At 44.6% G+C, this 25,488-nt stretch overlaps 1 protein-coding gene across 1 annotated transcript in view; it reads right to left on the bottom strand.

The window, feature by feature from the left end:
- The window catches only part of LOC113123237 (titin-like), a 171,582-nt gene that overhangs the window by 55,954 nt on the left and 90,140 nt on the right, over nucleotides 1-25,488 (bottom strand). The window contains exons 128-174 of the mRNA XM_026295055.1: nucleotides 25,242-25,428; nucleotides 25,051-25,166; nucleotides 24,580-24,879; nucleotides 24,046-24,345; nucleotides 23,419-23,524; nucleotides 22,968-23,164; nucleotides 22,485-22,793; nucleotides 22,116-22,394; nucleotides 21,666-21,965; nucleotides 20,988-21,290; nucleotides 20,666-20,868; nucleotides 20,397-20,580; nucleotides 19,615-19,917; nucleotides 19,031-19,330; nucleotides 18,835-18,953; nucleotides 18,511-18,688; nucleotides 18,063-18,347; nucleotides 17,052-17,345; nucleotides 16,252-16,551; nucleotides 15,921-16,102; nucleotides 15,384-15,513; nucleotides 15,028-15,218; nucleotides 14,095-14,524; nucleotides 13,490-13,795; nucleotides 12,796-12,977; nucleotides 12,415-12,544; nucleotides 12,131-12,282; nucleotides 11,882-12,029; nucleotides 11,502-11,667; nucleotides 11,043-11,194; nucleotides 10,480-10,776; nucleotides 9,537-9,836; nucleotides 8,888-9,202; nucleotides 8,655-8,803; nucleotides 8,385-8,535; nucleotides 7,967-8,248; nucleotides 7,568-7,870; nucleotides 6,876-7,178; nucleotides 6,445-6,726; nucleotides 5,993-6,180; nucleotides 5,790-5,901; nucleotides 5,299-5,601; nucleotides 4,834-5,142; nucleotides 4,233-4,514; nucleotides 3,764-4,063; nucleotides 3,152-3,445; nucleotides 92-3,061 (exon numbers count right to left, since the gene is read on the bottom strand). Coding sequence (XP_026150840.1) covers nucleotides 92-3,061; nucleotides 3,152-3,445; nucleotides 3,764-4,063; nucleotides 4,233-4,514; nucleotides 4,834-5,142; nucleotides 5,299-5,601; nucleotides 5,790-5,901; nucleotides 5,993-6,180; nucleotides 6,445-6,726; nucleotides 6,876-7,178; nucleotides 7,568-7,870; nucleotides 7,967-8,248; nucleotides 8,385-8,535; nucleotides 8,655-8,803; nucleotides 8,888-9,202; nucleotides 9,537-9,836; nucleotides 10,480-10,776; nucleotides 11,043-11,194; nucleotides 11,502-11,667; nucleotides 11,882-12,029; nucleotides 12,131-12,282; nucleotides 12,415-12,544; nucleotides 12,796-12,977; nucleotides 13,490-13,795; nucleotides 14,095-14,524; nucleotides 15,028-15,218; nucleotides 15,384-15,513; nucleotides 15,921-16,102; nucleotides 16,252-16,551; nucleotides 17,052-17,345; nucleotides 18,063-18,347; nucleotides 18,511-18,688; nucleotides 18,835-18,953; nucleotides 19,031-19,330; nucleotides 19,615-19,917; nucleotides 20,397-20,580; nucleotides 20,666-20,868; nucleotides 20,988-21,290; nucleotides 21,666-21,965; nucleotides 22,116-22,394; nucleotides 22,485-22,793; nucleotides 22,968-23,164; nucleotides 23,419-23,524; nucleotides 24,046-24,345; nucleotides 24,580-24,879; nucleotides 25,051-25,166; nucleotides 25,242-25,428 — 13,872 coding nt within the window. The remainder of the gene's footprint in view (nucleotides 1-91; nucleotides 3,062-3,151; nucleotides 3,446-3,763; nucleotides 4,064-4,232; nucleotides 4,515-4,833; nucleotides 5,143-5,298; nucleotides 5,602-5,789; nucleotides 5,902-5,992; nucleotides 6,181-6,444; nucleotides 6,727-6,875; nucleotides 7,179-7,567; nucleotides 7,871-7,966; nucleotides 8,249-8,384; nucleotides 8,536-8,654; nucleotides 8,804-8,887; nucleotides 9,203-9,536; nucleotides 9,837-10,479; nucleotides 10,777-11,042; nucleotides 11,195-11,501; nucleotides 11,668-11,881; nucleotides 12,030-12,130; nucleotides 12,283-12,414; nucleotides 12,545-12,795; nucleotides 12,978-13,489; nucleotides 13,796-14,094; nucleotides 14,525-15,027; nucleotides 15,219-15,383; nucleotides 15,514-15,920; nucleotides 16,103-16,251; nucleotides 16,552-17,051; nucleotides 17,346-18,062; nucleotides 18,348-18,510; nucleotides 18,689-18,834; nucleotides 18,954-19,030; nucleotides 19,331-19,614; nucleotides 19,918-20,396; nucleotides 20,581-20,665; nucleotides 20,869-20,987; nucleotides 21,291-21,665; nucleotides 21,966-22,115; nucleotides 22,395-22,484; nucleotides 22,794-22,967; nucleotides 23,165-23,418; nucleotides 23,525-24,045; nucleotides 24,346-24,579; nucleotides 24,880-25,050; nucleotides 25,167-25,241; nucleotides 25,429-25,488) is intronic.

Genomic DNA, 25,488 nt, shown 5'->3' with positions numbered 1-25,488 from the left:
TGTGAACATGACGCCATGTATTTTCTCTGCTCAAATACTACATGAACTAGAAATATTAAATGCAATACAAACATTTTTACTATTTACATACCAATTGCATCCCTGGCAGTGATGGCACGTGAAGGCTTGCTTGGGCTGCTGATGCCAATTTCATTGACAGCCTTGACTCTGTACTGGTAGTCATGGAGAGCCAGGAGCCCAGCAACTGTTAGATGAGTTCTGGGAATTGGATCTTTGTTGACAGGAGACCACCTAACTGCATGTTCCTCTTTCTTCTCCAACAGATAACCTGTGACTGGTTTTCCTCCATCTTTCTCAGGCTCTAACCACTCCACAGTCATCTCATCTTTGGCAATTTTGGTGACTTCTGGTGCTTCAGGAGCATCAGGCACATTGAACTGGGTACCAGCAACAATGGCCTCACTTTGCACTGCGGGGCCAGGACCCATCTTATTCTCAGCACGAACTCTGAAGATATATTGATTACCCTCAATAAGACGAGTGACTTTAGCTTTATTGGTGATGACAGCGTTGGAGTGCACTGACCAGACTCCTCTCTTGGTCTCACATTTCTCAACAATGTAGTTGTAAATATCACAACCACCATCATCCTCTGGGACTTCCCAAGCCAGATGGCACCTATCAAGAGTGATATCAGACACCTTGAGATCCCTGACGGGGCCAGGCCTATCTAGTACTTTGACCTTGGCATGAGCAGAGCAGGTTCCTGCACTGTTGGAAGCGGTCACAACATATTTGCCACTGTCAGTGCGCCTGGCAGCAGTAAGCAGCAGCTTAGAGAAGTCAGCACCACTTTCGATCTGAACTCTGGGGCCCTTCTTAAGCTCATCTGTGCTCTCATCTTTGGTCCATTTAATATCAGGCTGTGGTTTGCCCTTTACTGTTGCCTCAATGGGAATGGAGTCTCCTGCCTTTACCACAAGAGTTCCATCCAATTTAATCTTAATCTCAGGCACCACAAGCTGTTCCTTAACCAGTACCTCAGCTGTGGTCACCCAGTCGCTTTCACCTCCCTCATTCCTAGTCTGAACTCTAAATTGGTAGATCTGGTTTTCAATACACCTGTCTGCCATGAAGTAAGTCTCCTTTATGGCACCTTTGTGCAGCCTTTCCCACTCCTCAGCCTCTTTCGGTTTCTTCTCAACATGATAACCTAGGTTACGGCTACCACCGTCATAGTCCGGTTTCTTCCACTTGAGGAAGCAGAAGGTCTTGCCAATCTCAGCAATATGGAAGTCAATGGGTTCACCAGGCTTCTCAATGGGATCAACTGCCAGAACAGGTGTCTTAGTCTCAGTGGGTGGACCAGCACCAATTTTGTTCTCTGCACTGACACGGAAGAAGTACTCACAACCCTCAGTAAGAGGAGCCTTTATTAGACGCTTGGTGCAGTCATTGGAGACCATTGTCCAGCATCTCTGGCTGGGCTGACGGCACTCAATAATGTACTGAGTGATTTCAGTGCCTCCATTGTCCTCAGGGTTCTCCCAAGACACCATGCAGGAGTTCTTGGTCACATAGGCCACTTTCAGGTTCTGGCAAGCTCCTGGTGTGTCTAGCACATTGACGAGAATTGTGGCCTGTGCTTGTCCACAACTGTTCTTGGCAACAATGGCATATTTACCATGGTCTGACCTGACTGAATCATTGATGACAAGTTCACACAGAGGGTAGTTATTATTCATTTCAAAGCGTTTATCCCGGGACAAGGTTTTGGCGTCCTTGCTCCATGTGATCTCTGGATCTGGTCTGCCCTTCACTCTAGTAATTAAACTAATGATCTGACCTGCCGTGACTGTCAGACAGTCACGGCAGGACACATCAACAACAACTTCAGGAGGGACTAGGATGTCCTTTGCCAAGATGGTCTCAGCCAGTTCCCTGGGTTCACTGTCTCCAACCTTGTTGGTGGCTCTGACACGAATTCTGTACTCCATTCCTTCAATGAGCCCTGGCACTCGATAAGCACACATTTTTATTAGGTCCTTGTTGATTCTGTTCCACTGTGCAGTTCCTGACTTTTGAGCCTCAACTACATAGCCAAGAATAGGACTACCACCATCTCTTGTAGGCTTGGTCCAGCAGATGTCTGCATGGGATTTGCTCCAGTCCTTCAGTTTAAGATTGGCAGGAGGTCCAGGTTTGGTGATAGCCCGAGTGGCTTTGATGGGCTTGGAAGTGGGAGAAGGCTCACTGATACCAGCAATATTCTCAGCAAACGCCCTGAACTCATAGCTGTTGCCTTCAAACAGACCTGAGACTCTATATCTGAGGTCCAGCACTGGTGTTTTATTGACACGAATCCACTTTCCTGTCATTTCTCTGCGTTCTATCACATAGCCGCTGATGGGGCTTCCTCCGTCGTACTCAGGCAAAGTCCATGTCAATGTCACAGCATTTTCTGTGATATCAGAACACTCTGGCAGCCCTGGTGGCCCAGGTGGGTTGAACATGTGCTTTGCAATAGTTGGAGGGCTCTCAAGCCCAGCACCAATGCCAATCTTGTTCTCTGCACGAACACGGACAATGTACTCACGGCCCTTCTCCAGTCTGGACACCTTGGCCCTGGTGCTGACACCACTGGAACTAACAACAGACCAGGGCTCCCACGGTTTCTTCACATCCTTCTTTTCCACCACATAGTTGATGATGGGTGTTCCACCATCATCTTTGGGTGCTCTCCACTGAATCATCATGTGATCAGGGTGGACCTCCAAGATGTTGATGGGCCCGATGGGAGGTCCTGGAAGATCCAGCACAGTGACGTGCAGGGCGGCGGTCTTGCTGCCTGCAGGATTGGACACACTGAGAATGTACTCTCCAGTATCTCCTCTCTGGCACTCAGGGATACTGAGAATGGTTGAGGATCCAGAAGTTTCAATGTGATAGCGGCCCTCTGATGCAATCTCTTTGCCATCAGTCATCCATTTGGCAGTGGGAATGGGAATGCCCATCATCTTGGCAGGAAGAGTGATAGTGCTGCCAGCTTTGACAACAAGCCCCTCAATAAGTTTCACATCAACTTCAATAGTTGGTGGCACTGAAAGAACACAACAGCAATATTAGAATGTTTTGGGGAAAGCAGGTGTGGAATTCACAGTAACATTTTCATGAAAATCATGTGTCTTACATGTCTTCTCTTGGCAGGTGACAGGGACACTGGTGTCAGGACGGCTCAGTCCAATGGCATTCTGAGCCTTGACCCTAAAGCGGTAAGTCTTGCCTTCATTCAAACCAGTGACATGGGCATGACTGTTGCTCACAGTCTTGAAGGTGACCCAGTCAGTCTGGCCTTCTTCCTGGTGCTCCACAATGAAGCCTGTGATTTCACTTCCGCCATTGCGGTCAGGCCACTCCCATTCCAACCACACCTCTGTCTTCTCTGCATCAGTATGGTGCAGGTTCTTGGGTGGGCCAGGTGGATCTGAAAGGTGTCCCAGAAAGAACTGTTCATTTTGTTTTGGATTTATTCAAGTCTAACATCTCTAAACAGTTTTTTGAGACCGACACATAACGGTCGATTATCAATGCTCTTAATATAACTTCCTTTATGTTTTATTGCACCAAATCTGTATCATGACAGATTGAAGACAAAGGATGCACGCAAGTGATTTGAGAAACTTGAATGAATGAAATCATTCATAACCAATGAGAGTGACACCTTCAGGATCTGCAAGTGGCAGGATTCATCAATTTTCAAAGCAGATTTAGACAACAAAATGAAATTATAAGTTTTACTCACAGAGAGGATCGACAGCCTTGATGGGTGTCTTGGTCACCACGTAGTCACTTCTGCCAAATTGATTCTCGGCAGCCACCCTGAACAGGTACTGGATGCCTTCCATCAGGTACATGGCCATCAGACTCAGCTTCTTATTGGCAGCAGAGACCGGCACCCATTGCTCTGATGCCACATCTTTCTTGTGCACAACGTAGTGGGAGATGACAGCACCACCATTGTCCTCAGGAGCCTTCCAAGTCAGGTAGGCAGACTCACTGGTCACCTCGGAGACTACCAGGTTTCGGGGAGGAGATGGCTTGTCTGGTGTAAATAAAAGTGGATTTCAGACACATTTTCTTTGTCATAGCATGACAGTATATTATTGTAAACCCAAAATATATCAATCTTTACAAAAAATATAAATATATTATCTTTAATATAACAGTTGTTCAAGGCTGACCATGTGTGTACTGGTGGGTTTTTCACTTACTCAGCGCCAGCACAGCACATGTTGCTGACTTTTTTCCAGCAGCGTTCTCCGCAGTGATAGTGTAGTTGCCAGAATCTGCGCGAACACATTTGGGGATGAAAAGTTTGCTGCCTGTGGTGGTGACAGCGATGATAATGTGGGAAGGAACATCTCCATCATTCTTCTTCCAGCTCACAGTGGGTGTTGGTATACCCTTAATGGTGGCACTCAGGGTGATGTCAGTGCCTACCATAGCCAGATGGTCACGTGCCATGTTAGCATCCAGCAGCAACTCTGGCTCCTCTGCAAGCAGAAACAGGAGGAATAATACTACTACTGCTGGTACTACTAGTCTTGATCATAATAACAATGATAATAAACAACATCAAAATGAAGAGTTGAATGAACTGTACAGTTGTATGTATATGTATGTTTTTGTTTCTTTCTTGAAGCTCTAAACTAAATTGCTTTGAAATCTTGTACCAAATGAGTAAAAACAATATAGTTAGTGGTTTGTAAATGGTTCTTAAAATCCATTATTTCAGGCTAAACTTAAAAATGTATTTGTGCCTCAAAAACTGATCCCATGCTTTGCATGAAAACAGAAGAATGAACCCCTAACCTAGCCTGTCGTGGACTTTGATTGGCTGTTTGACATAGGCAGGATCAGATTTGCCAGCGGCGTTGACAGTGAAGATCCTGAAGGCATACTCCCGTCCATCGGTCAGGCCCTTCACTACATAGTGGAGGTTGGGACAGTCCTCTGGGGTCTCATTGGCTTGAATCCATTCCACGGCCCCGGGCTTCTGGTACTCAACAAGGTAGCCCAGTATCCGGCCATTTCCATCATGGCGAGGCAACTGCCACCTCAGGCTAACAGAGTCCTTGGTCTTATCATAGGCCTCAGGGGTCACTGGAGGGCTGGGGCGCACTGTGAAAGGAATTATCAGAAAAGTTACAAAATCAATTAAAAAACTATAAAAAGTTGGTAACCTGACTCAACCCTGCTACATATAAACACACATGAACATAAAATGATTACATACTAAACTCGCTATTATTGCTGGGCTATTTATGTTACACTGACCAATGGGATCTTTGGCCAGAATTGGTTTGGAAGGGACACTAGGGTCTCCTGTTCCCACTTCATTCTCAGCCATCACCCTGAACTCGTATTCACAACCCTCCACCAGGTCCTGAACTCGGTACTGCGTGGCTGGGTATAGTGGTTCTCTGGTAGCTCGAGACCACCTCTTGGAAGTGGGCTCCTTCTTCTCCAGAATGTAGTTGGTGATGGGCTTCCCGCCATCGCGAGGACGGTTCCACAGAACCAGTGCGTTAGTGGCATACACCTCTCTTACTGTGGGCATATCGGGGGCCTCAGGGACTCCTGCAGGGGGTCATTGGAACAAAAGGTACGTTATAAGGGTCCACTAGTATTGCAGAAATATTATTTTTCTCACACATTCAGTAATTATGTGCTCAATTTCAGTGATTCTGGTGATCACAAGACCTGAAGGTGAAACATGAAAATGTGAAAAAGTAAATATGTCTTGGCAGTGTGTGAGAAGAACGTACTGAAGAGATCTTTGGCTCGCATCTCCTCAGACTCCAGCGGATCACTGATACCATACATGTTCTCAGCAGAGATTCTCATGATATACTGCCTGCCCTCCATCAGTTTGGGGATCTAGGACAACAAAACAACATGTAAACATTTATGAATGTTGACAAATTTTTTCCACTGGGAAACGTTCACCAACATTAGGTCAATAAACCACCTTGCACGTGGTCTTGGCTGTGGCAGATGTCACTGTGTTCCAGGTGTCTCTGTTTGCGTCTCTCTTCTCAATGATGTAATTGGAGATGTCCACACCACCATTGTCCAGGGGAGGTTTCCAGGAAATTACCATGTACTCCCTGTGCACCTCCTCAAATATTACTGGGCCAACAGGAGGAGACGGACGGTCTGTGGGGAGAAAAGAATGGTGTCAAAATCAAGAAGTACTAATATGCCTGTTTTTCAGAAAGTCTTGCAGCTTTTGAGGGTTTATGTTTTTTACTGTCGACTTCACCTGTGGATAATTTGTGAATGTAAATGCACAGCTACTTGTGGTGTCTTCCAGAATCCTCTATAAACTTTCTTTTTCTTATGTCAGTGATTACTGCATCTTTTGCTGATGCTCATAGCTTGTATTAGTCCCAGGCTTCTGCTTCAGTTCCGATTACGTACCGACAACCGTGATGTTGCAGACTCCCTTCCTGGATCCAGTGCTGTTCTCCACGACCACCACATATCTGCCACTGTGCTCACGCTTTGCCTTCAGCAGACCTAGTGACATGGTGGTCAGCGTGCTCTTCAACATGACGTGTTGGTCGGCCTTCAGCTCCTCATCGTCTCGGTACCACACAATAGATGGAGAAGGTTTACCGGTGTAGCGACCCTGTAGCAAGCAGCTCTCGCCCACACGGATAATAATCTTATCACGGAAGTCCAGCTCAATGGTTGGTGGCTCTGTAAAAACAAAAAATAAAGTCAGATAAAGTAATAAACGCTTCCTATTTTAATCCATCTTATTGTGACTACCATATAAAAAAAAAAGTCTGGAGGATTACTGTCAATTGAAAAACAGAAAACTGTTGGTGCTGTTAGTATGTTCTCACCCAATTCATCCCTGCAGGTGATTGGTTTGGTGCAGAATGATGGTTTGCCTGGTCCAACCTCATTGACGGCGATGACCCGGAACTCGTAGGTGTCACCCTCCCTAAGTCCGTCATGGGTGTACTTCCTGTTCAGCAACTTCTCCTTTGTAAGTCTGGTGAACTTGTCTTTGCCGATCATACGGGCCTCCAGGATGTACATCGTGATCTCTGAGCCGCCATCATATTTGGGTGGTTTCCAGGTAATGCTAATCAAATCCTTGGTGACCTTGGTGACCTCCACTTCCTCAGGGCGGTCCGGCACACCTGTTGGAATTGCAAACATAAAATTTAAGGTTGAAAAGATAAATGTTTTGATGTGAACACAAGGATAGAGAAAGACAATTTTAACAATAAAAGAAAATGACACATAAAACCTGGATTTAACTTCAGTAATGTCAAAACTAACTTAGCTTAAAAAATATCACCCTTCATCCCTAGAAACCTAACTTTGTTGTATTCTTAAAATAACATCAGAAACCTGAATTTTTTTCAGTTTTTATTCTCAGAGCTTTGACTTTTCTGTCAGTCCAACTACTCTGGAGTCTAACATTGATCTGAGGTCCTCCTACATCCTCTCATCTTTCCATCATTAATAAGTCCATCTGCTTCCAGCCTTTCAGAATCTGTTGGTCACTGTGTTTGCGTAAACTCACTCATGGGTTCCTTAATTACGATTGCGGCTGCAGTCTCCACGAATGGTCCAATGCCAATTGCGTTCTCAGCAGCCACTCTGAAGAAGTAGGATTTGCCAATAGTGAGGTCATGAACCACGGCGTTCTGTCTGCTGGCGGTGAAGGAGACTGATGTCCAAGCCTTGCGCTCAGCCTCACGCTTCTCAATTATGTAGTTGCTGATGGGAGAACCACCGTCTTTGTCAGGGAAGAACCAGTTGAGCTTACAGGAGTCAGTGGTCAGGTTCTCAGCAGTGAAGGGGATGCCGACAGGTCCAGGAATGTCTGGGGGAAGACACAAGATGGTATAATAAAAGAAATAACATTTTTTAAATTGTTTTAATCTTATGAGATTCTACTTTTATGAAAACAGGATCTTACCCAGGACTTCCACAGTTATATTCTTCTTCTTCTCCCCTCCAACGTTCTTAGCAGTCAGTGTGTAGACACCCAGGTGTCTCCTGGTACAGGGTTTGATAACTAGAGATGAGCTGATGGCTGTTGTCTCAATTTTAGCCTCCGGCGGCAGTGCACCTCCGTCCCTACTCCAGGTAACCTCTGGGGATGGCTGGCCAGACACATAGGCGATGATGCGGATCACCCCACCGGCGTGGACCACCATCCTCTCCTTCACTGAGGCATCCAAGTCCACCTCAGGACAAACTGGGGAGAAGGAACTTAACATTACAGTCTGCTGCAGTCTCAAGAAAAGATTTCTTTATGGTCTGAGTTGAGAGAAGGCTGGTTTGACGTGAAGGAGATGTTGTAACCCTGTGCATAGTGTTTCTGATTGACTCACTGGTTCTGTCGTTAACCTCGAGCACCTCTGGCACTTCACCTGGCTCGCCGTTACCAGCTGCATTGAAGGCAGTTACCCTGAACCTGTACTGACCACCGGTCTTAAGACCAGTGATCACAAACCGGGTGCCACGGATTTCGGTCTCCTTGGCCTGAAAAAAAACACTCAGTTTCTTAGGACTTTTAAAAATGCTACACAGTCCCACCTTGTTGTCCAAATTTACACTCACTATACCCCATAATAAAGCCATGGGGAGGTATTCCCTCTCACCTTGACCCAGGCCTCTGAGCCCTCTTCCTTGTATTCCACCCAATAGCCCATGATTTTGGAGCCTCCATCCTTCAGAGGAGGGATCCACTCCAGGTCCACTGTGGACCTTGCCCAATCAGAAACCTTGGGGGTTGGAGCAGAGGGTGGGGCTGTGGAAGGAGACAACAGGTGTTAAAGTCTTTACCTGCGAATTTAAAACATAAACCTGCATGATTCTAGAATTGAACTCTTACAGATGGAGTCTCTGGCAAAGACGGGGTCCGTCGGGAGGCTCGCAAGTCCAGGCCCTGCAGCATTGATTGCAGTAACTCTGAACAGATACTGAGAACCCTCAATGAGACCACTCACAACGAACGACTCGCCCAGGCCCATGGGACGGATGGGGTCACGAGTGACACGGTTCCAGCGTTTGCCTGTTGTCTCTTTACGCTCCAGCCAATAGCCGGTAATCGGGGAGCCACCGTCATCCTCGGGCTCCTCCCAGTTAACAGTCATGGAGTCCATAGTGACATTAGAGACTGTCGGCTTTTCACACTGACCTGGGACAGCTGCAGGAGGACAGACAGAAAGCATCATAGGTTAGAGGACTGCCCTAATTTCATTTCTATTATGTCTTCATAGTTTAATTAATACAACCCCATTATGTTTGGACTCACGTTGCAGGTCGGAGCCCATCTGACCACTAAAGCTCGCCAAAACTACCTAGAGCTAAATGTCTGAGAAGGACTCCTGAGGACACTGCTAAGTATAAAGACTGATGAAATAATGATGACTGGTGTACTGGTGTACTATTTGAGTATTGTATTAAAGATCAGATCTGAACTGAACCGAACCAATGTATGGCCTGACTGATTGACTGATTTTCATATCAGATGAACTTACTATAGATGTTTCGGGCGACCTCAGGCTCGCTGTCCAGTGGCTCTCCAACTCCGTACTTGTTCTGGGCCATGATGCGGAACACATACTCATGTCCCTCCATCAGGTTCTCCACTGTCCAGATCCGCTCTTTGGGCTCACTGGTGACAGGCACCCAGGTGTTCCTGTTGGACACCCTCCTCCAGATGACATAGTTTGTGACTTTGGAGCCGCCATCGTCCTTTGGCGGCAGCCAAGAGAGTGTGATCTTCTCAGCTCCGATCTCCTCAAACTTAATGGGAGCAGAGGGCGGACCGGGCCGGCCTGTAACCACAGAAAAGTCACGGTTCAAGAAAGTGCCCTGTAATTCCATTGATTTAGGTAATCTTTTCTGGGTCTAATTCTTATTAGCAGCGTTGTTCATGCTTTCTACTTGTTTAATGTAATTATTGCTAATATTTAGTTTTATGTTTTGCTTCTCTTAGTGATTATGTCAAACTAGAGTTAAATAAAATATAAAAATAACATAAAAGCCCAAAATGAATAATAACTAGCAAAAATGTAAAAATACTAACACTTGTATGAGTGAGGTATAAATACATTGAATTGCAGAAATAAAATTTGATGATATGTTGAAATCTGATATTCTGCATTTGTTGCTGGGCCATATATCGATATTTCTTCTGAAACTATTAACATTTTCATTTTGGAGTTTTTCATATATGTTTACTGAAAACATGAAAAGTGTGCGACAATGGAACTATGAAGAAAACAATTAGGATTTTTAGTGAGCTAGAAGAGAAACGAAAAGCAGAAAAGGTTTTGGAGAGATGTGGGTGGCTTATCAGATCAGTTTTTACTCACATTTGAACAACCCATTCCTGCTTTCGGGCAAAACTGAGTATTTCAGTTCATTCAGTAAAACCGGAAATCTTTGCATTTAAAATTCTGATCTTTTGGTTCGTACCGAGCACGTTGAGCCTCATCTCTTTGGAGGCCTTGCCCAGGCTATTGGAGGCCACCAGCGTGTACAGGCCAGTGTCGGGACGTTTGCCCTGCTGGATGAGCAGTGTGCAGCCGTCGTCTGACACGATCTTGTTAATGTGCTCATCGTACGGAACTTCCACCTTGGCGTCGGATTTATGGGGCGGAGCCTTGTACCAGGTAAGCGTGGGGAATGGACAGCCACGGATCTTGGCCACGATGCTGATGTCACTGCCCTGCTCGACTTCCATGAACTCCTTCATTTCGATGGACGGAGCACCTGCAGGAGGAGCATGGAAATTAAGCATGTTTTAAATTAACTCCTGTCTCTCTGGGACAAATGCTGGTTAGCAGATACTGTAGATAAAACCTCAAGACCTTTGACCAGAAGTTGTCACTACTAAAGACAGCCTCAAGGCATTCAGCTCATGGCCTTACAATTGAGACAAAACTGTCTTCTGGATCAGCTAAATGAAATCATATATTTCTATTTATTCCAACAATCTATAGTGTCTTTCATGAAACTGCTCAGAGTCCTGATCTTACAGGTCTGGTCCCGGATGTTGATGGGTCCAGCGGTGGATGAAGGTCGGCTGGCTCCAACCTCATTGTAGGCCACCACTCGGAACTCATATTCATCTCCTTCTGTCAGATCCTCCACCTTAAAACTGGTGGTGTCCACGTCTCTTCTGTTACACCTGCAGGACACAGCATAAGCAGTTTAGAGACAGGGAACACCCAGTCCATCAACAAAACAGGCCTGAAGGGTGAGGGCAGAACCCACATGGGCTGGGATTCCAAAAAATGCAAAGATTTTATTACATTTGTAGACTGATTCATAGTTTGTACTTAAAAAATTATAACAGAGCAAGATTCACATTGTTTCCAAATGTTTGGATTTGATCCCAAGCAACAGTCCAAACCCACATTAGAACATAATCTGAACCTGGCATTGTTCCTATGTGGACTCTCAATTATTAGGATCCAAGAAAACCAATGTGTTACCTCCTCCAGGACTCCTTCTGGGTGCCGCCGGCACCCCAGCAAAGCAGGTCAACACTGTAGTGGGTTACAGGTGAACCTCCGTCGTTCTTTGGAGCCTTCCAGGTTAAAGTGACTGTTCCCTTCCTCACATTCTGGATCTTTAACCTAGTTGGGGGATCGGGAGGATCTGCAGAGACAGTGGATAAATGTAAGAACATATACTAGCACCATGTAAATTCAATGTTCTATTTTGAGAAGATGGGAGCTTTGGAGTTAATGGGAATTAATTTTTATCCAAATTTTTTAAGTCTGAAGATTAATTTTCGACAATGACTAATATGTGGTTTCAAAGTGAGATCAAACTTAATCCAAAGGTGTAATAAAAGCAAAACCAAACATACTGATGGGATCTCTGGCTGTGGTCCTCTGGATAGTTGTATTAAACGGGCCAAATCCAAAGCGGTTTTCTGCACGGACGCGGAACAGGTACCCCTGACCATCCATCAGGTCTGCAACCACCAGAGACTGACCAGCACAGGCTGGGTTTACCTGAAAGAATCAGATTCATATGAAACTTGACATATGAGCATAGGTGTGTCACTTTCTAACAATAAAGCACAGTGTACTCTCCAGTAGGTATGGGGTTATACCTTGGTCCAGGCTTTGCCCGCCACTGTCTTCTTCTCAATGTAGTAGCTCTTCACTCTGTCTCCTCCGTCACACTCTGGGGGTTTCCAGGTGAGTCTGCAGGTGCTCCTGGTCACATCACTCACCTTCAAGTCTCTAGGAGGTCCAGGCAGGTCTGCGGAGCCATACAGCAAAATTAAATACTAGAAGAGTCCACCCATGTGTTACTTATACTTCATATTTATTTGACACACGTTTTTGAGCAGATTCAGTATCAGCCTGGAATACATCACACATCATCACGTACCGAGGACAGTGACTCTGACTTTGACCACTTTGTGTCCTGCGGGGTTCTCGGCGCTGATGATGTATCGGCCGCTGTGATTCAGTTTGCTCTGTGGAATCACGACTACAGAGGTTGTGTCGGTGGAGTGAACCTGACAAAAAACAGCAGCATGAAGTTAAAAACTACGAATTACACTTTTATGTATTGTATATTTCACTCATTTCTCCCAGCTCTTTAAAACTTTCAGTATCTGGTGATTTAATTCTTGTCCAAGATTGTAGAATGATTAAGGTTGACTTAATCTAAGATTCCTTTGATGATGAATAAGTTAAAGCAATTAGTGTAATAACAAAACCTAAAATGTTGTGGAGGGAATTCTGGCTCACTGAATTTTTTTGTTACCTCTGAGTCAAGGGGCAGTGTGTGAAGTTCATTCTTCTTTTCAGTCTTAGCAGTTCCGTCAAAGGTCCAGGTGACTTTGGGAACTGGGCGCCCAGTGATGGTAGCAGGAATCCTGATAGTCGTTCCCGCTCTGCAGTTCATCAGGTCTTGAGCACTCACATCCAAAGTCACAGTTGGCTCAGCTAGAAAATAAACACACAAAGCAGCTATTTTAAAACCAAGATCCTCTCATATTTATTCATATTCGTCATTGCTAAGATTCACTCATGTTATTATAAATATATAAATACTGTACACACATAACCACAAGACAAGTTCTGCTCCGGTATCAGAATCTGATTAGAATTCGAAGTTTGTTTTTTTGATAAACTTGAGAGCAGAGTGTCTTTTGGTTGGAGTTATTAGAGAACAAGAAGATATCATCAGCCTAAAAAATCTTTCTCCAGAGTTCAGTTAACAAATAGTGGAGAAACAAAAGGGAAACTAACATGGCTCCTTGTGGGACACCATTGTTAAGCACTGATTTCTAACCATGTGCATCAACAATCTCAATAAAAGACAGATCTAATGTTTATCCAGCAGACAGCAGCTTGATTAACAAAGCATTAGGATCAATAGCTGCAGTTATTGTGGTGTGAGCAGGTCTCTCTCTGCTGTGGCTGAAGGATTTCACTTGTATCTGTGTGATGCTTACTCTGGATGTCCTGAACCAGGATGTCAGCCGTCCAGGCGGGGTCTGAGTTGCCGGCAGCATTCACAGCATAGATCCTGAACTTGCACTTTTTTCCCTCCTTCAGGTCAGGAACATTGATTTCAGTGGATGGGTGGAGCTTGTCAGCAGGATTCACCCTCCTCCAATCAGGAGTGCCTTCTTCATGAACCTCGATGATGTAACCCTTGACTGGGCTACCACCATCTTTGTCTGGTGGGGTCCAGGTGAGCCTGACACTGTTCTTGGTCTTATCTTTGACTTCTGGTGCTCCAGGTGGGCTGGGTGGGCCTAATAGAGGTGACCAGAGGAGGTCAAAGGTAAAATTTGAGTGCTATGTTTAAAATGACCTTAAGTGCACTGATATCTTAAGTACATGCTTTAAACAGCATAGATCTATGTCTACAGTCAGTAAAATAAGGCTGGAGTGTAAAATCTTGTTTTCACATGGTAAAAAAGCTGACTACAGCTGATGGACCATGTGTGGGATTTGATCTCATTTGCATGAGAGAAGTAAAAATTCTCATTTGCAAGTAAAGACTATGCAGGGTTAAAATACTTTTTTAGGTGATACAAGTGTTAACACTCACTGCATGGATCCTCAGCAAAGCGGCACTCAGTGGCTTCACTAGGTGGTCCAACTCCTGCAGCGTTGCAGGCTGAAATCCTGAACTGGTATTCTGTTCCTTCAATGAGCTTGAGCACGGTGTATTGCAGGCCCTTCACTGCTGGTTTGGTGATTGAACCTCTATTGACACGACCCCAATACACGGCGCCGCGCTCCCTTTTCTCTAGCCAGTAACCTTGTATGGCGGAGCCACCGTTGTCCAGAGGAGGTTCCCAGGTCAGTGTCATGGTGGTGGCTGTGGCAGCAATGATTTTGGGGTTACGTGGAGGTCCAGGGAGGCCAAATGGATCCCTCAGCTGGACTTTCTCTGATTCACAACCATCGCTAATGCCATACTTGTTCTCAGCTTTGATACTGAATAGGTAGGTACCATTCAAGTCTAGTTTGAAGACCTGAAAACATAGAACAGGGACATTCAACATATATTTTTTTTGTTAATTAAATTTCTTTGAAAACATGACTATGAAGGGGTGCTCAATTGATAAATCTTTGCTAATGCTCTGCACAAATAATATCACGAGCATTGTTTTTGTTGCCACTTGAGACACTTGATTACAGGTGGAACTTTCTTGAAGAAATGTTTAATGTAAATATGAGTAAATATTTGTTCTTATAATCTTTTATTGGAAACTTGGATTTTCATATATTTTCAGTTGTGTGTTTGTCACATTTTTGGACGTTCAATGACCTGTTGTGAAATGAAAAACAGGTTTTAGGGCACTATACTTTGTCTGTCTCTTACTTAGGTACTTACAGGAAACCTGCAAGGAAATTATTAGGAAATGTTTTATGTAATGAATGGGCTTTCACAAATTGTATTCTTTAGGATAGGATTTCCTTTTTTTAAACAAGCATTCCAAGCAGGCAAAGGTTCAGTTCTGCAACATGGACTCACCCGGTATCTCCTGTCGATGAGGTTGTTGGTCAGAACCTCAAAGTCAGACTTCTTCTTGCTGGCGTCTCGGTGCTCCACAATGTAGTTGGTGATCTCGCTCCCTCCATTGTCCTCTGGGGCATCCCAGGTCAGGTAGCATGAGTCTGCCTTTATGTCGGAGACCACAGCGTTCCTTGGAGGAAAAGGCCGGTCTGGAAATTCAGGGTTGGTTAATACAATACCCAAAATGAAGAGACTATTTCATATTTAAATAAAGTCACTAAAATGCACTACTTAAAAAAGCACTATTTTACCTAAAGTGTTCTATACATGCAAAATAACTTGTGCGCAGTTTAGTTATTTTGAGATCTCCTTACCGAGGACCTCAACTCGAATGATGTGCTGTGCTTGGCCATGGCAGTTTTCAGCCACCAGCTTGTAGCTGCCCTTGTCCTGCCTGATGGTTTCTGGGATGGCAATCTTTGTCTTGAGAGTTGTTCGATCAACCTGAAGATAAAAAAAAGCCATTCATCTCTTACCTGACATGCAACATGTTGTGACTCACACCCACAGAAAAAAGTCATGGATCTCTAGCAGTAACAGAGTAAAGGCAGTGAAAAAAATGAATATGCGCCTGAACATTTTAGGGTAATGAGCAACAACTTTCAGCAGCTATCAATTCTAAAGAAACCCAAAAAAGACAGAAATAAATCCTGTAAAATACTGAATTTTCATACAACTGGAAGTTATAAATGAAATCCATAAATAAACAAACAGCACAAAGTTTGATAACACCTAAATCCACAGGCAGAAGGAAAAGGGCGGCAACTAGTTCAGGTACTGGGTACTGGCATTATCTCGCAAGTTCTGGACCAAACTGTTGGACATACTGTACAAACTGAATCAGTTCTTACCTCCTCAGTTTCCAACGTCATCCTCTCTCCATCAGGGATTTCCATCACCACATTGTCCTTCAGCCACTGAATAGTTGGGAGAGGAAGTCCCTTTACCTCCGCTGGGATGTCTATGGCTGTGCCGCTCCTCACTGTGATGGCATTGCTCTTGAAAAACTTCAGGATTGTAATAACTGGAGAAACTGTGGACAAAAGGCATTTCTCAATTTCTTGTTCTTGTACAAAATTGTCATGTGCTGTTGCTATGAAATTTCGATTTAGGAGAGTCTTGCCCAAACTGATCAGCCTGACAAAAAAGAAATATAATTTTAAGATTTTAAGCGCAAGTTACTTTTATTGTCCTGGATTTTGGCGGTGATTGGCTTAGATGGATCCCCTTGTCCAACCTCGTTCACGGCTTTGACACGGAACTGGTACTCCTGATTCTCTGAGAGGTTCTCAATGGTCCCGCAGCATTTGGTAAAGATCTTGCGGTTGGCTATTTCAAACTCTGTGCCATCAGACCTCACCTTCTCTACATAGTACCCTATGATGGGGCTGCCACCATCGCTGCGGGGTGGCAGCCAGGCCAAAGTAATGGTGTCCTTGCTTCTGTCTGTGTAGCGCAGCTTCTCAGGGGCAGATGGAGTACCTGGAATATAATAAGGGGGGATTTGGTCAGCACTAGACAGTTTTTCAGCAGGCCGCTAAATGTCTGAACCAGGAAGATCAATCGTATTACTTTAAAGCTAGGCAAAACACAAGAAATACTTTCTAAACCACGACTGAACAGGGGGCTGGAAGAAACAACTCCACACCTAACAGATTTGACAATATTTTGACTTGCCATCAATAACTAAGAATGCAAAAATCCAACTGTAGCTGACACATTTATCAGGAAGCTAACAGAGCTGATACCAGTCATCCTCCCTACCCACACAGGGAATATGAATATTATTATCCATGCTGGGTTTTCTGACAGTTTGTGAAGGAAAACTGGCTCTCATTTCAGGCCCCATTCCAACTCTGTGGAAAGGAATCAAGTTTTTCTTTTGCCGACGCTAATGTGATATACAAATAAACATATGTTGCTTGACGTCAGAATAAGTGTCAGCTAATAAGAGCTGTTAGGTAGTATTTTCGTGGGTTTACCTTTGGGATCGTCAGCCAGGATGGGTCCTAGGTCAGATGGAGTGCCATTACCATATTTGTTCCTAGCGATGACCCTGAAGTCATACTCCTCACCCGCCAGTAGGTCCTGGACATCACACTTACAGGACGCCGTCTCAATTGGCTGGCGGAATAGTTTCATCTTAGAATCTTTCCTCAGCACCTCGTAGCCGATGATGTCACTGCCACCATTGTCCAAGGGGTCAGACCAGGTTAGGGTGATGTTCTTTTTAGTGACCATGACTGTCTTCAGGTCGACCACTGGTCCAGGTACATCTACAGAAATTCAGGCCAGTAAAAGAAGTTTATTGTAAGTCACCTTAAGATCTTTAAGTTTAAGTTTGTGTATTATAATAAAGAATCCATCCATCTATCATCTATAGCAAGTGGGGGGCTGGAGCCAATCCCAGCATGCAGTGGGTGAGAGGTGGGTCCCCCCTGGACAGATCAGCAGCCAATCACAGGGCTGACACACACAGACAGATACACACACTTTAGAGTCACCAACTAACTGAACCTGCATGTGTTTGGACCATGGAGGAGAAAACCCACACAGACACAGGGACAACATGCAGACTCCACACAGAAAGGCCCCGGGTCCACCTGGGTTCAGACCCTCATCCTGACCTGCATGTGTTTGGACTGTGGGAGGAGAAAACCCACACAGACACAGGGACAACATGCAGACTCCACACAGAAAGGCCCCGGGTCCACCTGGGTTCAGACCCTAATCCTGACCTGCATGTGTTTGGACTGTGGGAGGAGAAAACCCACACAGACACAGGGACAACATGCAGACTCCACACAGAAAGGCCCCGGGTCCACAGGGGTTCATAGTTAGGAGTTCTTACTCATTGAGCATGAGGCAGTTTATCAACAGTTGGTTCTTAAATTTTGAAGACAAACCAGGATTTTTTCAGAACACTATGCAGTTGTGGGTTATATGGATGGGATTTTTACTGTTAAAATTAGTCTCTGGGGTGTAACACTGACCCATAACATCAACTCTGGTCTCAGCAGTCTTGGTCCCACTGCTGTTGGTGCCGGAAATCTGGTACATTCCATGGTCTGTCCTCATAGTTGTCTTAATGAACAGCGTACTGTTTTTGCCTTCCGTCTCCACAATCATCCTCTCTTTGTCAATGTCGGCATTATCTTTGGTCCATTTCACCTCTGGATGGGGTCGACCGGTCACCACAGCGGGAAGCCTCAGAGCATTGCCAGCCTTGACAATGACACCATTCTTCACAGAGGCATCAAAGTCCACGACAGGAGGTTCTGCAGGACACGGACAGCAGCAGTTCGTAGGGTGTTGTTTTTTGAGACAGTAATAAAAAAAACCTGAGCATTCTTCATTTCTTAATGCCAAAAAACAACCCTACATTAAATAACACTGTGGTTAAGGATTCTGGTGTTGGACTGGTGACAAAACAATTCTTACCTTGAGGATCTATGATGGTGACGGGATCAGTAACTCCAGGAGCTCCAGGACCAGCATCATTAACAGCTATGACGCGGATGTAATAATCTGCTCCCTCGGTCAAACCTGTCACAGTGTATGTGAGCTCTTTGCATCTGAACTCGGTGCTCCGAGTCCAGTCCTTTTGTCCGACCAAAACCTGTAAACAGTAAGCATGAGTTTAATATTATAGGTCAACACTTACAACTCGTCTGTTTTGCTTTTTCTTAAAAGATAAAGAAAATACCAAAAGCTGCAGATGTGTCAGTTACTGTCCAGTAAAGTTACTCTATTCATTTTCTTTACCTTCTCAACATGGTAACCAAGGATATCTCCTCCACCATTGAACAGCGGGGGTTTCCAGGCCACAGTGGCAGAGTCCTTCCCAGTTTCCACAACCCATGGAGTAGGAGGGCCAGGAGGCACTGAGGGGGCCAGAGATATATTTTATATTTCCAAGGCAATAAACAGACTTTGCTGCTCTAATTTGTTAAAAACTTACAGATGGCATCCATGGTGACAATACGGTCACTAGGCTCACTGAAGGGCCCTGGCCCAGCCAGGTTCTCAGCGCACACTCTGAAGATGTAGGTGAGACCCTCCATCAGGCCAGTGACCTTCATCTCTAGGGAATTTAGGAGGGCTCGGTTGACTCGGGACCAGTGTTTGCTGTTCACCTCCTTCCTTTCAATCCAGTAGCCCAGGATTGGGCTGCCGTTGTCCTTCGGCTCGTACCAGGAAATGTGGGCGGTGCTCGCTGTGACCTCATGAACTCTGGGGGCGTTGGGAGCATCAGGGGGAGCTGAATGAACAGGGGAGTTATTGAATGGGGGTTTCATTCTTATCTACTATTAATTATGTTTCATTGACATGGTCATGTGATGAATTTTATTCACTTATAAGAAAACAGGATGTAATTTGTGTTAGAGTTGTACTATATCGGGATTTTTATGTCAATATTTTGTGTTTTGAAGAATCATGTGGAACTCTCAGATGATCAGATCCATCAATGACAGTGTCTAAAACAACCTGACATGAGCTTTATAGCTTTCTTCAGGAATGTCTTTTTTAGTTGTGTTTACTTACCAAATTGGTTTTTGGCAACCAGTGGTTCAGAGATGCATGGCAGCCCACAGCCAAACTTGTTCTCAGCGGTGACTCTGAAGATGTACTCCTTCCCTTCTATGAGTTTGGTGACGGGACAGGTGGTGCCCTTTATGGTGGAGGCGACAGTGATCCAGCCAACATTGCCATTTTGGCTGTCCCTCTTCTCCAGGATGTAGTTCAGGATCTCACTGCCGCCATTGTCTTCTGGAGGCTCCCAGTTACAGATGACTGACGTATTCCTGACCTCATCGAAGGTGAAGTTGATTGGAGGGCCGGGTTTGTCTGCAAGGTAAAAGTTTGCTCAAAGTTTCAACTCAAGAAGATTTGATTTTATATTTTGTATGTGACAATTCTTCTTCTTCTTTTCCTTTCGGCTGCTCCCTTCAGGGGTCGCCACAGGGAAAATGTATTTTTCATGTGTCTTATTTTATTTTTATCCAGTGAATATTATATTTGAAAACTTGTAAATCCATGAAATGCCTCTTTATTTCTTTAGCAACACACAGCAAAATTATAAAACATAAGCAAGTAGCATTTTGTGAAATGTATTATACCTTTTTAAAAAGTTAATTTGCAGCTAAGGTGATTGAAAACATCTTTTCTGTTACTTTGAAGATGTAGTCATTTATGTTTCCACCCTACCAATTTAAAACTAACTAAGACCCCGTGGAGGTCTCCAGATCAGGATCAGCTATGAGCTTATAAAAAAAAAAAAACATTTTTTTTTTTTTTTTTTAAAAATCCATGAAATACTGTCTCACCCAGGACATTAACAATGCAGGAGGCAGAGGCAACACCATGAATGTTCTCCACTGTTATGGTGAAGTTGCCATGGTCAGATCTGACGGCTTCACGGATCATCAGCACAGACTTGCCCCTCTGGGTTTGGTCCAGACCCAGACGCTGACGCAGAGGAGTCACAAACTCCTCCTCTGGTTCGGGAACCTGAAAAACACAAAGCCAAAATTTAAAAATTGTAAAAAAAAAAACAAAACATAGGACTCTGAGATGTTTCTATGAAGATACAAACCATGGCTTTGGTCTTCTTCTTCTTCTTCTTGACCAAAGGAATGAGCTTCTTGCTTGGCTCTTTGGTGACATCCTCATCATTCCTCAACCAGGTGACTTTGGGATATGGGGAACCAGAGATGTAGGCATCGATGCAGATCTCTTCACCCTTCTTAATGCACAGACCAGACTGCACACGGGCATGGAGAGAGACTGTTGGTTTTTCTGAAAATGGAAAAAGACCTTTGAATTGTAGGTAGTTCATAATTAAGGTTTACAACTCTTAAAGACTCTTACTATAGTCAATAAATTTTAAGTTTTACCACAGCTATAGTTTTTCATACCGACAGGGTCTGCAGCCTTGACAAGTTGTGTGCTGCGTGATGGCTCACTGACTCCAGCGGCATTCTCGGCTCGGACCCTGAACTGATATTCCAAGTCTTCCTTCAGGCCTGTCACCACATAGGAGAAACCAGGAACCAGGCTCGGGGTAACCCTCTCGTAACGGTCGCCATCTTTCTCAATCTTCTCCACAATGTAGCCCTGGATGGGACAGCCGCCATCATAGTCTGGCGCCTTCCAGGTGATTCTGATGGACTTAGATGTTGGGTCATGAGCTTCCACCTGGATGGGAGGGTCTGGTTTCTCTGTGAAATTGATGTAACCATAGATAACAGATATCTGAGCTGTCTCCATAAGTAAGACCACCATGGTTAGCATAATCCTGGAGCATATGTACCGTATACCATTTTGGTACAGTAACTTTCTGCATCTACCATTCTATAAATGCTATATTGAATAATTTGAGAACCCCACAGCAGGCTGACTCACATGGCTTCCAAATGAAAAACATTAGACGCTTTGTATTGACTCAACAAAGTGACTCAACATTTGTTTTCTTAAAGTCTTTAGAACATTTACCTGATTATGAAGAATAAGACGCTTTTGAAGATGCTTTTGTATGCTCAAAATGTTAATACAAATGAATTTGCAGGCACTTTTCAGGAGAAAACAAGACTTACGTTTGATTTCCTCAATGATAACCGGGTTGCGTAGCTCCAGATATTCTCCAGCTCCGACCTTGTTGACAGCCTTCACTCTGAAGTAGTACTCGCAATTGATATAGAGGTCTTTGACGGTACAGGTCAGTATGTTCTCTCCTGACATAACACGCATGTAGGTTTTCTTGGAGACCTCGCGGCGCTCAAGAGTATAGCTGACAATGGGGGTACCACCGTCATCTTCTGGGGCTACCCAGCTCACCTTGCAAGAGTTCTTGGTGATGTCGCTGGAGGTGATGTCTTTACACTGACCAGGGAGCCCTGCAGCATTTAGGAATGAAGCAAAAATCTGTCAGAGGTAGACTGATGCCTGTCTGTTTATGGTATAACATGAGCAGAAATAGTTTATTATGACATGAACAAAGAAGGATATTATATTTTCGAAGCACTCCTATATGGAAGCCCCCCTACCGATGACTTTGACATTGACAGTTCCAGTGGCTGTTCCCAGACTGTTCTCCAGGGTGATGGCATATGCGCCAGCATCAGCACGTGTGCATTTGAGTAGCTCAAGTTGAGCGGTGTTCATGTCTATCGTCATGGAGAGCCGGTCGTCGGCCTTACACTCCACTGTGTCCTTCTGCCAAACCATCTTGGGTGTTGGGATGGCCCTGTAGGGGATTTTCAGGTGCAGTTTCTCACCCTCAACTACAACCACATCCTGTGCCTCTAAATCCACAGCGGGAGCACCTTGGGACAGAGGACAGCATCATTATGTATGGTTGATTATCAATGTTTTGATTAGACATATTCTCAGTAAACATATGTGTGGATGCTTACAGTCAGGATCTTTTGTGAAGACCTTGTCTGAGATCTCAGAGGGGTCACTAACGCCAACAGCGTTGATGGCACGGACTCTGATGACATACTTCTTCTCTGGTTTTATTCCATCTTCAATCCTGAACTTGAGCTCCTTGATGGGTCTGCTGTTGACCCGGAGCCACTTCAGCTCTGGACGGGCTTCAGCCACCTCAACATGGTAGCCAGTGATTGGACATCCACCGTCCTTGGCCGGAGGTTTCCAGGTCACATTGATGTGCTCCCTGCTGGCATCGGGGATGGCAACTTCAAGAGGAGGAGATGGAGGACCTGAAGAGAGAAGGAAAACTGTGAATCCATCTGAAATGTTTTTTAATCATATTATGGCAAAGACATTAAGTCAGTATTCATATTAATCTGCCATGCACTGATACCATCTCCCATACTTATCAAAGTGTTTCAAGACACAACACTGCATTTTCTGTGTGTGTGATCACTACTTACTGGTTGGATCCTCGATGGTGAGGATCTCGGTGGGTTCACTCGGCTCTCCAACTCCAGCCTCATTCTCAGCTCTCACCTGGAACTGCACCTCAGACCCCTCATCCACATCCGTCACCTTGAACTGAGTTTTCCTGTCTGGAGTCTTGCAGCACTTCAGCCAACGAGTTCCCACCTTGTCTTTCTTCTCAATCACATATCTGGGAAGCAGAAGCAGATTGTTCTGTTAAATATTGTTTCAGTGCGGCTTAGTTTTTATAGGTATTCTCTGCCTGCAAGACTGGTGAAAAACAGGCTGTAAAATGAGCCAACACCTTCTATTACTTATGGGAAAAAAGATACCAAAGCTTGATTTTTTACAAGCACATTCCTTCAATATCATCTCATTGCAGTTATTATATAGCTTGTCTCATAGAAATCTACACAGCAGCTTTACAGCAGTTTGTTGTCTTACTTGGTTATAGGTCTTCCACCATCGCTATTGGGAGGTTCCCATTTCAGCTCTACATGTCTCTTGGTGACCTCCACCACCGTCAGGGCATAAGGAGGCCCCGGAGTTGCTTCAGAGAGCATGACAGACATTAGAATGCATAATACACAGGCTCTCTTTAGCTTCATTTCTGAACAACCTGCTCAAGATTTTAGAAAACACAAGTTCTAAAGCAAGCACCAACAGCTGAGGTCGCCAGTGTGTAAACAGTGATGTACCAGCACTATAAAAATTCTGTTCCTGAAGGCAGCAGAACAGGAACACATAAAGTCTTAAAACATGGAGATCACGACACTTAATGGAAATGCAGACATTAGTATCTGTACAGAAGTGAATAGAGAACCAAAATATTTATCTAGACGGGGCACAAAGGGAGCAGGAATGTCCACATCATATTTCACAAACCTCTGATGAGTTATTATTCAACTATTCATCTCTAAACTGTTAATAAATTCCCTCAGACAGCTGAGTTTAAGGTCAACTTGTTGTTAACTTCTAATTCAGAATGAATCCAAAGGGATAAAGCAACCCTGCCTAACTCCCGAAAGCTGGATACACACACATTGGCATTTGTAACTGCTCCGAACTTACTGAAAGTATCCTTGGCAAGCACAGCGTCCTCCAGCTCGCAGAATTCACTCATTCCTACGGCGTTCTCAGCGGCGACTCGGAACACGTACAGTGACCCTTCGTTGAGAGGAGTCACTGTGTACTTGAGCTCCTTGACCATGGTGTCAACACTCTGCCACGCCTTCCGCCTCACATCCCTCTTCTCCACCACGTAGTTGGTGATGGGCGAGCCTCCATCACTGCTGGGAGTCTGCCACTTCAGGTCAGCATTGATCTTGGTGATGTTGGTTACTTCCAGCCATTGAGGAGGTGATGGAGGGTCTGTGGATGGAAGAGTATTGTTTCTTCTTATATTATTATCTCCTATTGATAATGAGCATCCTGGACCTACTTTATATGGTAATCGTTTTCTTGTAACCCAAACACATACAACATGTTCTTAGTCATAAAGCCCAGAGTGCATCTTTTATCATGCAAAGGGATATTATTCCTAATCAACTGTATGTTATTTAGAACATTACAATCTTATATGAAAGGAAAATAAACTGCACTTACAAAGTCTCTCTCTGCAGACCACAGGGTCACTGGGCTCACTAGGTTCACTTTCACCAGCCTTGTTGACAGCCTTGACTCTAAATGTGTACTCCTGCTTCTCTATCAGATCCTTCAGCTGGTGCTCGAGCTGAGGAACATTCTCTGCAATCCGGATCCACTCTTCACTTCCAGTCTTCTGGAATTCAATGACGTAGCCTTCAATCTTAGCACCACCGTCATGCTCTGGTCGCGTCCATGCAAGTAGAGCTGACGTCTTAGCGATGTCTCTGATGACAGGTTTACCAGGAGGCCATGGAGGATCTGACAGAAATCGTGACGTCATTAAAATCATCCACATAGTCTGCTTTCCATTCCTAATATTTTTACAGTGTATTAGTTAAATTAATCTCGATGCAACAAATCCTGTCAATCCTTTTTCATCCAAAAATTGATTAGATAGCCTGAGTAACAGCACTGAATCCCGTGACATACCAATTGGATCTTTGATAAGGACAGGATCAGTCTCAGCACTTGGTTTTCCAGGTCCAGCCAGATTTTCAGCCAGAACACGGAAGCGGTACTTCTTCTTGGCAATGAGTCCCTTCACCCTGCACCCCAACGGCACACAGTCAGAAAAAATATTCTCTGCAAGCCCTTCACTAATTTTCATCATCATTACTTACCTGAAGGTCGTGTCTGTGATGGGCAGTTTGTGGCATCGCATCCACTTGTCGCTGTCTGGATCGTACTTTTCAATCCAGTATCCAGTAATGGGACTGCCACCGTCCTCATCTGGCTCGAACCAGGTCAGAGTCACTGCGTCCTTGGCGATGTCAGAGGGAGTGACTCTTGTTGGAGGACCAGGAGGCTCTGAAACATAGTTTAATAAATGAATATTCATATTTTATCTATAGATGTATTCAAAAGGAA

The sequence above is a fragment of the Mastacembelus armatus genome, chromosome 21, assembly GCF_900324485.2.
Source record: "Mastacembelus armatus chromosome 21, fMasArm1.2, whole genome shotgun sequence".
In the NCBI taxonomy this organism is placed as follows: Eukaryota; Metazoa; Chordata; class Actinopteri; order Synbranchiformes; family Mastacembelidae; genus Mastacembelus; species Mastacembelus armatus.
This window is presented reverse-complemented; position numbering and strand designations above follow the sequence as displayed.